At 41.3% G+C, this 13,427-nt stretch overlaps 1 protein-coding gene across 1 annotated transcript; it reads left to right on the top strand.

Moving 5' to 3' along the window:
- Positions 1-1,257: 1,257 nt before the first annotated feature.
- On the top strand, positions 1,258-13,419 carry ubtd2 (ubiquitin domain containing 2). The gene is made up of 3 exons (XM_086309089.1): positions 1,258-1,636; positions 6,097-6,333; positions 12,013-13,419. Exons 1-3 carry the CDS (start codon positions 1,360-1,362, stop codon positions 12,510-12,512), a joined length of 1,014 nt encoding a protein of 337 aa, XP_086165215.1. The 5' UTR covers positions 1,258-1,359; the 3' UTR covers positions 12,513-13,419.
- Positions 13,420-13,427: the final 8 nt, after the last annotated feature.

The following is a 13,427-nucleotide window of genomic DNA, read 5'->3' as shown; positions in this document are numbered from 1 at the left end:
CACTCATCGGGCATGAATGCCATGGTAATTCTTTTTCCACAGTATAATGACTGTACAGCCTACATATTTAATGAATTTAAAGAAACAAGTTTGAATTAATTTTGAATTTTCTCGAATCCACACAAGGTCAAAAGTATAAACACAGACTCAAATATATACATAGACTCCCACTAATGTTTGGTTGGTGGTGCAAGTTGCACGTCAACCAGATGCTTTTGCTAGGCATCAACAAGCTTCTGGCATAATTCTAGTTGGATATTTGAGCAACTTCATTTAAACTGGTTGGTTTCCGGACAAGGACCAACCGTTTAAGAACTCTCCAATAATTTTCAATAGGTTGGTGGTCGGGGCTTTAGGAAGGCCATTCTAAAACCTTAATGTTAGCCTGTTTTATCCACTCCAGAACCTAGCTTTGGTGTGTTTGGGCTCACTGTCCCGTTGGAACAACCAAGTTTCACCCTTCTAGCTGCTGATGTGAGGCGAAGTGGACGAATTTGGAAGTGGTCATCCTTTTTCATTATTCCATCCACTTTATGCAATGTACCAGTACCACTGACAGCAAAACAGCCACATAGCATAATGCTACCACCACCAGGCTTGACGCCTGGTAGAGTGTTGTTAGGTTTGAAAGCCTCACCTTTACTCCTGTAGTACTTCTGTACCACTTTCCTATTTGGAAAAAGAATTGATCAAAGAAATCATAACCATGATGAGTGTATACAAACTTCTGACTGCAACTGCAACTGCTTTCATTATGCTCTGTAGGGTAAAATCCAGTTTGTGTACAACTTAAGAAATCTAAAATGTGTGTCTAAAACACCAAACTAGTTTCACTAATGAAAGCCTCCCATGCAGGAAGAAGAGCAGAGTAGAGTAAAAAAAAAAAAACGTGCAACACAAAATCAACAATATTTTGTGCATTAAAACTAAAAAAAAATATATTGAATAATAAAATTAAATAGAGTGGAAATTAGAATATAATAGGCAGCACAGCTGAATGAATGAGAACATAATAAATAATAATAATAGAGGGTGAACATTTTGATGTGACTGCTGATGTGCAGCAAACAGCTTCTCATAAAACATGATATGAGATGTGTCAAAATGCATTAACATCACTAGAGTCCAAAGTCCAAAGCAAACATTTCATACCCTAAAGATTATCTTTTGTTTTCTTTTGTTTTGCACGGTGCACTTCTCCTTTGTTCTCTGTCCTTTGTCTATATCTCTTCCTCCTTCGGCCCCTCTCTTTCTCTCCTTCATTCGTACCTCGGTCACCTTGCTACGACGTGAACCTCTCTCAGACCTTCTTGCGCCGCCGAAAAACACGAAGAAGATCATGCCTGCTGAGCTCAGTCTATGCTGAGAGAAGGAGGGAAGGAGGACGCAAGGAGAAAGGGAAAGACGGGAGGAAACGAGGAGGAAGGAGAGGACAGGAGGGAGGAAGGGAGAAAGGGAGGGGAGGGGGGAAGAGAGAGAGAAAAACGAGACAGGGGTAGTGGATGTAGCTGTAGCTGTGGGCCGGGGGGTGAGCTACCTAGCCCGGGCTGCTCTGCTGAAACATCCATGGGTGGCTGTGTCGGGAGCCACCACGACTCTTCGGGCAGCTTAAACGAGAACTCGGACGGCACTGGAGGTAACTTGCGGGGCTTGTCGACGTCTTTTATTGGCCACAAGCTTGCATTTCTTTTTTCCTTTTTTTTTACGAAGGGCTTCCTCCAGGCTCCCTGCATGTTGTCCTGACTGGAGGTCTTCTTCCCTTCCTTTTAATATCCGAGCCAGACAGAGCCGAAGACAGACAGCAGTCCTGCCGGGTGTCTCCCTCCATGCACCTGGCCTTAAAACGGCAAACGACGCCTCGTCTGCTCTCTACTTTACAAAGTGGGAAACATTGACTGTGCCAGTCTGCCTCCCTTTGTTCTTTGGTGTTGACTAAGCTAGCCGGCTAAAACGTAGCTAGTTAGCTTGCTAGCTTTCTGCATAACAAATATGGGTCACAGGCAGCAATGGCATGCAAGGGGAGCGCTCAGGCGTGATTCAGTGTGATTTCAGATTTGAATTATGCCCAGATTCTCTGCACAACTTGAAGTTACTGACAGCTCGAGTAGGGGTGCACATATGGCAGCTGCTGATCTTGTCTTATATTTATCATTATTATTATTATTGATTGTTTTCGTTGTGAGCGAGGTGTCGGGTCATGCTGTGTCCTGAAAAGTGGTCGGAAGAGTGGAGGAGGTGTCAAAACTGTAGCTTTATGACTAAAAGCGAAACTTAAAGTGTGAGCAAAAAGTGATATATCGCACAAAACTGCAAGGTAAAGGTTAGTTTTATTTACTGAGCAATAAATGGAGTTGCATGCAGTCCCAAAGCATAGTAGGGATGACAGCTCGAGCAGTGAGAAATTGAGTGCGACACTGTCTATGAATGCATGCTGTAGTACATATTCCCTTTATTAGATAGTTTACGTTGGTGATATGGATAGGGTGCACAGTGAAAGAAGGGTGCTTTGTCAACTATAAAAGCTCTGGGTGGGGTTTAAGGGGAATTGTTGCGTTTAAATGGTGTGAATCTTAAAAAAAAAAGAGGGGGGGGGGGAGAGCCCCTTCTTGTAGTTTGAGGTGTTGTACACAACTTCCTTAGTGTTGTTTCCTGGTTTGTCTGATCTGAAAATGAGTTCTGCTCATAGCCAGTGAGTTATTTTAATTACAGAGCGGTAAATACAGTTGGTCATGTGGGTGGGGGGTGGAGACTTAGAGATGCTGAGATAAAACTTGGTTTCCTTTATTCATTCCCTCGTTGCCTCTGCTTCTGTCTTTGCCAGTTTTCAGGCTTCCTCCCTGACTAGATATTGGGTATGAACAGCAGCGGTATCTGTAAAATGTGGAGGATCAAGAGACGATGCAGCGTTAAACGGATGCAGACAAGCAAACAGGAACAACGCAGTTCAGTTCAACATAGGCACATTTATGTGTCACTAAATCAGATCTCGTAGGCAGGTTTACATTGCAGAAATTTCTATGTTAAATTGTTGTACATACCGGCCTACATAAATCCTTCCTGAATGACACCCAAGTAGGTTACTGTTTAAAGATATACGTGAATTATTGGCTGACAGACGATGTGGAAAGCAGGCTAATGAAGACTTATGGACAGAGTCATGCAGACAAGTTCATAACATGAGAGCATATCCGCAGGAATTCAGGCATGCACTGCTAGAAAATGATTACAGCTAAATGACGCACTAAAATGCTTTTATGTTCCTGATGTTACTGATTGTTTGGTACTTTTGCTAATGTTTTGTATAATCACATAAAATTGTTTAAAGAGCCTGTCCAATGAAAACTGGCACAGTTATATTTTCCTCTAAAGATAAATCAGGAACAAAAAAAGCAATTCAACTTCGTAGTTGAGCATTTCCGCCTTGGAACTGCTTTGTACCTGTGTTGGGTCTGGCGCCCCTCTAAGAAACTGGAGCTAGAGCCAAAGAAGAATCCTGACTATTGTAATATATAGTACTTAAGCGAGTCTTAAGCCACTTTTAACAAAAGAAGGAATGACTGTCAGGCCGTCGGATCTCCATCTGTCCATATTTGCAATCAAGTATAAGCATTTGACATTGTCACACTAAAGGCTCATGCTACCCCTTTACCATAACTTTTCTAATCAGGGTCCAAAATGAACAACCTTCTAATGTAGTTAGTTTCAGTTTGCCAAATAAATGTAAACGAGTATCGAGCTCAGGGTCACGGGAGAGGTGGATCAATCGTACCCAGTGGTCAAGTTCCCAGTCTATTCCAGGACTATCACAGTTGACAGCCAGCCATTCCTGCTCACATTGATGCCTATGTGCAATTAAGAGTCACAAGTTAACCCAGAGCACTTCAGCGTTAACTGCTGTACCACTGTGCTACCAAAATAATTGTGGGTTGCTTTTTTCCCTACTCACTTACATGTGTTCTGGTTCTGAGTTTGATAAGCACACGCTCATGGCTCAAACCAATGCGTGATTTAGACTTCTGTGGGAAATCTATGTGGTAACTTACGACATAACTGGAAAGTCCTTTTAACCATACACCATAACCTTCTACATAACCCAACGCAGCCCACAGCAACTTGAATGGCGTGGAAGGTTGAAACGCAGGGTTACGAGGAGTTTCCAGTTAATACGTAGAATTCCCACAGAAGTCAAAATCACGCGTTACGCAGAGCCTACAGACACCTTTTCAGACCGTCACTTACATGTTGTAGCTGTGTACTGTCGTCAGGGGCCAGTGTCACAAACAGCCCTTTTTTGTGCTGTTCTCAATACAGATCAACAAAGGCCTGAAGCAAAATTAAATGTTAAAAATAACAATAAGTGTTCACTTTTCAACTAATCTATACATAGCATCTTAGACACCAGTCTACGTGCTGTTGGGTCATTGGAAGACTGAAGGGGAGTACTTTTGCTTTGGTTGTGTACCCCTTTGCTCTGTGTAGGTAAACAGGCACAAACGTAGTACTATAAAGCAAGCGTCGCACAGCTGCTGTCTGAGCTATTGACTCCCTCCCTGACATTTTTCTTCTGTCCTTTACCATATAAGCAATCATTAACACTAGTCAATGAGCAGATGATTAGGACTTTATGGGCTGTGTGAAGAAGTGGATAATTGAGATAAAGAGCCTACAGTTTAAGAGGGTTAAGTTGATTAAATGGTTAAGCATCCAGGATTTTTACTTTTATGTTTGATTAGTAAGTTAATTAATCGTTTAACGATTCACAAGAATTTGGCTTCAGTTTTGCTCTGGGCTCTTCTTTATTCAGCATAAATCTTTGTCACTTTGCTGGTGGATATTGTTTGTTTTGTTTTTAGTGTATTCCAGTTTTCTTGCCTGGTGAGTCAAAAAGTTAATTTGAAGCACAGTTTCTAACGCTGTTGAACTCAATCCATAAAATATATTTCAACTATGATACATCAACATGTACTAAACCTTGTGCAGTTCACTATTCTTCAGAATAATTTTCACATTGAGCACCTATGTATGAATTTCATTGGCACTGGGAAGTGGTTTACAGTATTTGAGAAGAGTTGAAGGTCAGCACCAGGAGAGGAACTTTAATGTATGTTTATCTGTGTTGCTATCTGTTTACTGTACAGCTGCTGCATTGTTTTCCTCCTCCCTGAAATATCAAAGGCTAAACCTGTCCAACTAGGTCCCCCTCAACCTACTAAACGCTGTGTACTATAACCTGTCTAATGAGCTTATTTCAAACGGGAAGTCTTTTCAGCAAGTTCAAGCAAGTATTAAAAGTAGCACGGCTAGAGGCTTGTCTTACTAAAGTCAGTTGAAGGTTGGTGTTATTCGACTTTGCCACATGATCATCAGGGTTCGTGTATACCAGCAGGTGTAACTCAACACCTTGATCCATCAGCTTGCTCGCACCTCCCTGTCTGTGTTGTGTATTCAAACATACACGCTGTCCTGTGTGTCGGCCCCTTCGGCGGTGATCCAGATGGTGTTACTCACCTGCCTTCACGCTGCAGCCGGAGGGCTGTTAGATGCTAGAACCGTAACCATTTAATTGGGTTTAGTACCAATACATTTTTAGCTTCACTTTGTCTAAATGCTTCATTTAGACCTTATATTATAGTGTAGGCCCATTTTTAATTGACAATTGAATCATGCTTGTGTTTATGAGCAAAGCTGAAAGTCTTGTTTTGTTTCCAGTGAATCCTAACTTTTGTTATGCCTGCTTCCTCCTTACTCATAATCTCTACTTCTCATTTTTATCTTCTGTGGATTTCCCATCTTTTCTCATCTTGCATCCCACATCTGTCTACTTTCTCTTCCCTACATCCAAATTGCTTTTGTTTGTCTTCTTTCCTTTTCTTGGTATTTCCCCTTTACTCCTTCTTCTCTTTGTTGCTTCCTCTGTTTATTCCCATTTTGGTTCACACCTTTGATTCCTCTTTCCCTCCCTCACTTTTATGAGAGTCTTTTTCAATATTTCTGTTTGGTTCTTCAATTTTCAGTCTGCGTCAGTCTTCCTGTTTTTATTAGTTGCATTTTCTCTCTAAATCCCCCCTTTCCTCTCCCTCTCTTTGCCGCTCCCAGTGGCTCTAGGGCGTAACCAGCCCCTGAAGAGAGAGCGGCCTAAATGGAAAAGTGACTACCCGATGACTGAAGGCCAGCTGCGCAGCAAAAGAGATGAGTTCTGGGATACGGCGCCAGCTTTCGAAGGCCGGAAGGAGATCTGGGATGCGCTGCGGGCTGCGGCCAGCGCCTTTGAGAGCAATGACCACCTGCTGGCTCAGGCGATCCTTGACGGAGCCAGCATCACACTGCCACATGGTAACACACATTTCCACAGTGATGGGTCTAGTTGACAAGTCATAGATTTTGCTTTATTTTCTGAAAAATAGCTGTAACGGGACACTGAAATGTCAAAGTCAAAATCTCCCCTTCGAATACTCACGATACAGAGCTTTTACTTCATGCCACCTGTCAGCATTCAGTACCACACGCAGCTACTAAATAGTAGCTCTTCAATATAAAGAGGTTAAATTTACATAGAACAGAGAAGCAAAGGGAGGCTGCTTCCCCAGGAAGTGTCTTTAGATTGCCCTCTGATAAGTTTCATAAACAGGAAGCAAACTTTGCCACATATTACTGAAGCATTTTGTTTATGTAAGTGCCTTCTTTGCTGTCCTTGTTAAAGTCACAGACTACAATTGACATTTTAGTGAACATGGAAGTAAATAGAGCGATTATAAAGCATCAATATAATTCAGCCTGCTATAAAAGAACCTCTTAGTGATTTTCAGTGACCACATTTTAGAGTTTAGGCTTTAGCTGCGAGGAAGTGCTGCAGAAGTAACCCATAAATAATAAATAAGGGGCATGTTCTTGCTCTGCTGAAAGGAGGAAGTAATAAGTCACCTAAGTATGCCAAAGAGTTCAAAACACAAGAGCATTCTCTTAGAACAAATCTATAAAATATATGTGGCTCAAATTCAGGAAGCCCAAATCCAAGCTGTTATAATAAGCTGCTGCAGTAGGCTCTCTACGCGTGGATGTATCGTTCTTTATTGTTCCCAATTCTTCAAACTTCACAAAAATAATACAGTTCTGTGCAGAATCCCTCATTTCTTTATATTTTACTTGAAAAATGGGAAATAGATGCAGAGTTGTTGAAACATGCAAACATACAGAGAAATACAGGGCACAAGGCAAAAACAGAGTTTGTATAATTCTACCAAGCTTGGAAGGGAATATTATTTTTAAGCATAGCCTGAACTTTAATAAGCAAGCTTTCTTGTAATTTCTTTAAGTAGTTTTCAGGAATAGTTTCTTGAAGGACATTAAAAGCCCTTCTTTAGATGTTTGCTCCCCCTTGGTCTGTTGTATGTCAACGTGATCCCACAATGTTAATAATGTTCAGAGTTCTGGGTCTCTGGTGAGGCCAATCCATGATGCATTATAGCCCATTCTGCCAGTTGCTTGGTGAAATTGGTTCCAAAGAGGGTGTTGCACCAAAAACATTCTGGTGATTGCTTTGGTCACCAGCAGATTGGAACAGTTACCTGTATTTTCTGTGGAAAACACCAATTTGGCTGCAAACACAGTCAAGCAGTAGTGAAACACTGACTGGAAACGATGGTTTGCTGCAGCGAAGAGGCAGAGCTTTTACTTTGAAGACGGATGCTGTCCCATTTCTGGTTTCTTCTCACAGTTTCACTACTGTTTGGAGACCACAGGAAGGGACCGAAGCAGTCGCAATGAGGTTTTTGCCAGCTGGTCTGGGACATTTTTCGAATTTTTCCCCTAGCGACCAGTGGTTGCTAAGTGGTCACTGACCTACCTCTCGGCCTTAGGTAACTGGGGCCTTATTAAGTTGATGATGGTTAGTGGTCACCTGACTGCAAAACCTGTATATGTATATTTTAAGTACCATTAAGAACCTCATGTCAGTGCCTTACAATGTCTACTTGATTCCTCTCAGTAGTTTGGCTAGGTCAGATCAGGTCCTGCTGGGCTGCAGCTGTGGATTCTCTAGACCTGACATCATTGTTTCACTCTACCAGCAGTGCAGTGCAGAGAGTAGACACAACACTTAAATATTTTCACCACTCACACATTTACATTTTCTCAGTCAGTCATGCAAAGCATTGATTTCAAATTTCTTTCACCATTCTGCCCTTGTTCACCAGGACACTTTTGGTCTTCCAGTACTGCTTTACACTTAAACTGAGCAGCATACAGGAATCAGAACTGACATTCCTAAATGTTTTCATCACATTTAATACATCACATGTTGTACAATTGGGATAGAGGGAAAGATGGATGGATTCTTAACTGGTCCCACAAGGGAAATGACTGTGTTCTGTGCAGCAGAATAAAGGCAAGTTTGCTTAAATCTTTTGGCTATGTGTGGTTGGCTGTGAAGTCTGTTTAATAGGTTTTAAGAAACAAATTGAAGTTGCATTTTGTTTGATGTGAAAAGGCTTATCTTGAACATCAGGCCACCATTCTAGGTCTGCAGCAAAGGAAACGCATGAGAAAGAAACAACACATTCACAAATTTAAAGCAATTTTATTATGTCCAACATCCTAGTTATCACTCTTAGCAAGTTAAATATTAAGAAATCCAGAGTACAGCTGAGGCTGACGAAGCCATCATTAGTTTTACACACACGTGTTGATGTTGCTAAAGAAAAGCCAGGGTATTTTTGTGACACCAGAATAAAACAATCGCTGTAATCTGTAGGATTCGCTTTATTCCTGTCTTTTCAGTAGCTGTTTACATTTAGTCTGCACCAGCATGGTAAAAAGAAAATGTTTGCTCACTATGGGACCAAACAGCGATCCTCAAAAATCCTTTAAAATTGCATTACCATTACTAGCTGAGACTTTGTTGGTGCCATTCAGGAAATGGATTAGTTTCTCCAAATCCCCACTTAATTCATAATGGAGACTTTTATTGTATTAGAGATGCATCATCTGATGGGTTCCCCTTTCACTGTGTTTTTTTTTTTTTTTTTTTTTTTTTTTTAAAGAGTTTAAGTTTTTTGTTTTGGTTGTTGTTGTTTTTTGTTTGCTTTTTTTAAGAAAAAAAAAGGTTGAAAACAAATTTTGTGGTCATTGAAAGTTGCTCTGTGAACACTGAAATGAGATTCAAGTCTTTGTCTTTAGAAAACATAAGGAAATTATAGAGCATCTTTTCTGGAGCCATTTGCTGTCATTAGCCATTCATCCATCCATTTTGTGCTGCTCATCTGTCTTGAGGTATCAGGGGCATGAGGCCAACTCTTTAAGCACTTATGGAGACACTGAGTTGTTACAAAGCCATCCCAGAAACTACATCTCTCCAACATCTTTCCTGGGTCTCCACCAGGAGTAAAAACACCTCACCTAGGAGGCGTCCATGAGACAACCTTGTCAGATTCCCAAACAACCTCATCCAGCTCCTGTTGTGGAGGAGTAGCGGCTTTACTCTTATCTCCTCCTGAATGGCCAAGCTCCTCATCCATAGGGAGACAAGCCACAATTCGGAGGAACCTAATTCCTCACACAATCTTATTCTTTTGGGCACAGCTTGTGACCATAGGTGAAGGTATTGTCACTACGGCAGGCCAGTACAGCATTCTGTATCTCATTGTGCAGCTCTAGTGACAATAAAGGCATTCTATTCTATCTGCATCACTACCAGTACCACCTGAATCCATCTGTTAGTCTCCCAGTCTACTTTCCGCTCACTCTGTGATACCCAGGTCTTCCAGCTGAGTCCAGCCATGTAGATTCTCATCCTGTCCACTTCACACACTTCTTACAAGAGTGAAAGTTGGAGGTCATCATTCAATTAAGCCAACATTGCCACATAATCTACAACAGCAGATCCTGATACCACTAATCTCAAAACCCTTCACCCCTTGGCTGTGCCTAGAAATTTTGTCCATCAAAGTTATGAATAGACTCTTTAACAAAGGGCAACCTTGGTAGATTCCAGCTCAGGATCCAGTCTGATTTACCGTGGGTAACACAAACCAAGCTCTTACCACACTTGGCAGGCCAAATAGCCCATAATAATGGGCTAATACCGCATACTCGCAAAGCACCCCTCAAACGACATCCCGAGGGATGCGGTCATTTGATTTTTCCAAGTCCATAAAATGCATGTAGGCTGGTTGGGCAAATTCCCACGCAGTTTTGAATATCCTTGTAAGGATGGAAGGATTTACGGATTCACATCACTTATATTTTCATCCTTTAAAATTCAAAACGTGTTGGGGGGGATATGCAGCACAGCAAGCACTTCAACAACATGTTTCTTTGCTTTTGTCATAAGATTCATTCTTTAAAATTTGGTACAAGGCTAATTCCACCTTGTGGGTGGAATTTGTTTTTGTTTTGATGAAATGCCACAACCAAAAGCATCAGTACCATCTGGAATACATTGGTGTTCTGCAGCTGAAAAATAAATAGCTGTTGAAGGGAAAAAAATCAAAGGAAGATCCTTTCCAGATCCTGTTTATACATTTTCATTGAGCCATGTTAAAACTAATATTTATCTTAGCCTTTTGTGATGCTGGCTATCACTACTTCTTCATATTGTGCGCTCTCTGTTGTCCCACATAGAAGGAGCCTAAATAAACAACTGTTTAGTTGGTGTGCTGAAATATCGGAGGTAGGACAGCTCAACTGTAGATTTATTTGCTCAAATTTATATTTATTTTATGTACCTGATAAAAGCAGAGAGCTATAAAATATTTAAACATGCTCACCAATTATTTATGTAGACTCCTGCACAATATATAATAGTGTGGTTGTGGTTGAAATAATTGCTGCACTTTCGTTTTGTGGTGATTGCTGCTACGCAGTGGGCTACACGTGCCAGAAACCAGCCTTTTTGCCACCTTATTCCTTCACAATTACATGAACTCTGCACTTTTCTTGAAGGCAAGAGTTACTTTCATGTCCTCACCGAGGCCAAAGTTGTCATCATCTAGAGAGTAGCGAGAACTTTTCTGGGCTTCTGCTAACTCATCTCGGTTTTGGTTACAGGAAAACTCACTGCTACTCTCGGGTGGATCGTGCTTCGGTTTAAGTCATAAAACAGCGCAACAGCAGCAAGGTGACCTTTTTTTTTTTAAAATGTCATTTAGAAGAAACTGTGGTCAGGCGGTCTTCTCACTTTTGTGGGGAGAGTTTTTCATCTTTTTGGATGTCATCATCAACTTAATCTTCTGTTTTTGTTAATCCACAATAAATATGACCTTTTAGTTTTTTGGTATGAAAAGTAGTCACTTTGAATTATTTTGCAGGGTATGTATCTGTCAGGAATCCCCCTCGTGAACAGAATGGCTTACATTTTTACTCGTGGACACAACCTCTTCAGTATGCTATAATTCCCACTTTCTGTCCACCAACTCTTTTATTGTCAGAGTCTGAATCACAGAAATTACATAATGTTTCGTTATGTTTTAGTCCAAGATGAGACTTTCCCTTTTCTCCTGCTTCCACAGTCTGTCCCCCTACAATCTTTATTTTCTATTTGTATGACTCTCATTTCTCCATTTCATATTAATCCAGGGTATTATGAAGCATAGTTCAGGTTTTGGCTTTGTTGAATGGGAAAAAATGTTTTAACTTTCACTTTATTACAAATGACTAATAGATTTCTTTAAACAGAAAGTATTCCATCTCATGCACAGCAAGGTATATATATCTATATATTAGAACTTTTTTGTTTAGACAAGTAGTCCATGAAGAGTTACGAAAAGGAAAAATTAGAAATGACCCTCCTGTTCACTTTAGTGTTTTATGGCTCTGCATTGGAAGCTCCGAGTTAATCATTTACCGAGCTCTTACACTTCTGTTTATATTGTAATGTGATTTATTGACAGTGGCAATTCCTGCAAACCATAATCTGTAGCTTTCATTTGATTTATTAACCAAATTAATATTTAGATTTTTTATTTTTTTTTAATACCGGTATATTGAATTAATTGGTTATATTCTCCGTTCTTCCAGGAGCTCTAACCGAATGCTACGATGAATTGGGGAATCGATACCAGCTGCCAGTCTACTGCCTCTCTCCCCCCGTCAACATGATCGAGGAACGCTCCGATGAGCCCGACGGTTCAGATCCTGACTCCGGAACCACCGACCCGTCCTTGGGCAGCGCCGGTGAGCCTGGCACAGGAGGGGAATGCCAGCTTCGGCTTCGCCTCTCCACGGGTCGCGACCTCCGGCTGGCAGTCCGTTCCACGGACACAGTAGGCATAATGAAGCGGCGTCTACAAAGTCAGGAGGGCGTGCCTGCCGCAACGCAACGCTGGTTTTTCTCAGGGCGGCCCCTGACAGACAGACTGCGCTTGGACCAACTCAACATCTCAAGAGACTATGTAGTGCAGGTCATCCTCAGCCAGCGACCACCACCAGAGCCTGAAACTACACCAGAAACATCAGGGCCAGTGGCAGCAGAAGAAGTAGCCGCACTGCCACAAGAGCCCACGCCGGAGGAGGATTGATGCTCCCAAACTGGCAGCCTGGAACGGGGCATACCAGTGATGTGATAGTATAAAAGTTGGAGGATAACAAGGGACACAAAAGAAGCTGATTTCTCTTCTCTTCTCTTCTCTTCTCTTTTCTCTTCTCAGACATTTTTTGCTGAGAACTTTGTTTGGGCTGATATTAGGCATCTGCTGGAGCATAAGGACTCTTGGATTGAGAAAAGACTAATCCTTTTGGTTTTTACACATTGAAATTTTGACCTTTTTTGAAGTCTTTTTAACTGTTCCTATGGAAACCAAACAGCAAAAAGAGAACTTTGTCAGATGGCTAAAATGGGTTTTCTTAGCAACACTGATATTTGAATGTTTCTGTGTTTCAGTTTCCATTCAAGTTCTGCTCTTTGGCAAAGCTGGTTCAGCACAGAGAATTCTTCGTATAAGGCGACAGGGTTACGCGTGTACTTTCACAGCATATGTTTTCAATTTAGACATTTCAAAAAGACACTTAACAGTACTGAGAGTTATTCAGAAATTCTTCATTTAAATACATGATAGTAAATCAGTCAAGAATGCTTGCGTCAGGGGATAAAGTCGGTATACAAACAGCCATAAAGGAAGTTTGGTGTAGTTGGTTAGCAAGCAGATGTGTTCTCCCTCTTGAGGCACTCAGAGGACATGACTGGATGCTTTACCAAGCTGCTGCTGCTGGATCATATTCTTTATTTCACTCTGCTTCACTGAACAATCAGATTAATCATGTTATAAGTAGTCAGCCTGTGCGTGAGAGTGCGTGTGAATAAGTGTGTGTGCGTGTGCGGATGTTCATATATGATCAGGACACAACCACCACTCACTCATGTGGTGAAAAGGATGGACATCAGAAACACAGTTGCATATTTTGATTAAAGAATGTTTTTAATGAAAACTAGTCAT

Source organism: Aulonocara sp. 'chitande type north' Nkhata Bay, linkage group LG10 (genome assembly GCF_057382095.1).
Source record: "Aulonocara sp. 'chitande type north' Nkhata Bay isolate Kocher_YH1m ecotype deep benthic linkage group LG10, A_spYH_male_GT1.1, whole genome shotgun sequence".
In the NCBI taxonomy this organism is placed as follows: Eukaryota; Metazoa; Chordata; class Actinopteri; order Cichliformes; family Cichlidae; genus Aulonocara; species Aulonocara sp. 'chitande type north' Nkhata Bay.
The sequence above is the reverse complement of the archived record's forward strand: the minus strand, read 5'-3'. Positions and strand labels throughout refer to the sequence as shown.

Coding starts and splice junctions, on each gene's coding strand:
- ubtd2 (XM_086309089.1), top strand. CDS start 1,360: ATGCTGAGAGAAGGAGGGAAGGAGGACGCAAGGAGAAAGGGAAAGACG. Junction 1,637..6,096: donor GAACTCGGACGGCACTGGAG/GTAACTTGCGGG, acceptor TGCCGCTCCCAG/TGGCTCTAGGGCGTAACCAG. Junction 6,334..12,012: donor CAGCATCACACTGCCACATG/GTAACACACATT, acceptor CCGTTCTTCCAG/GAGCTCTAACCGAATGCTAC.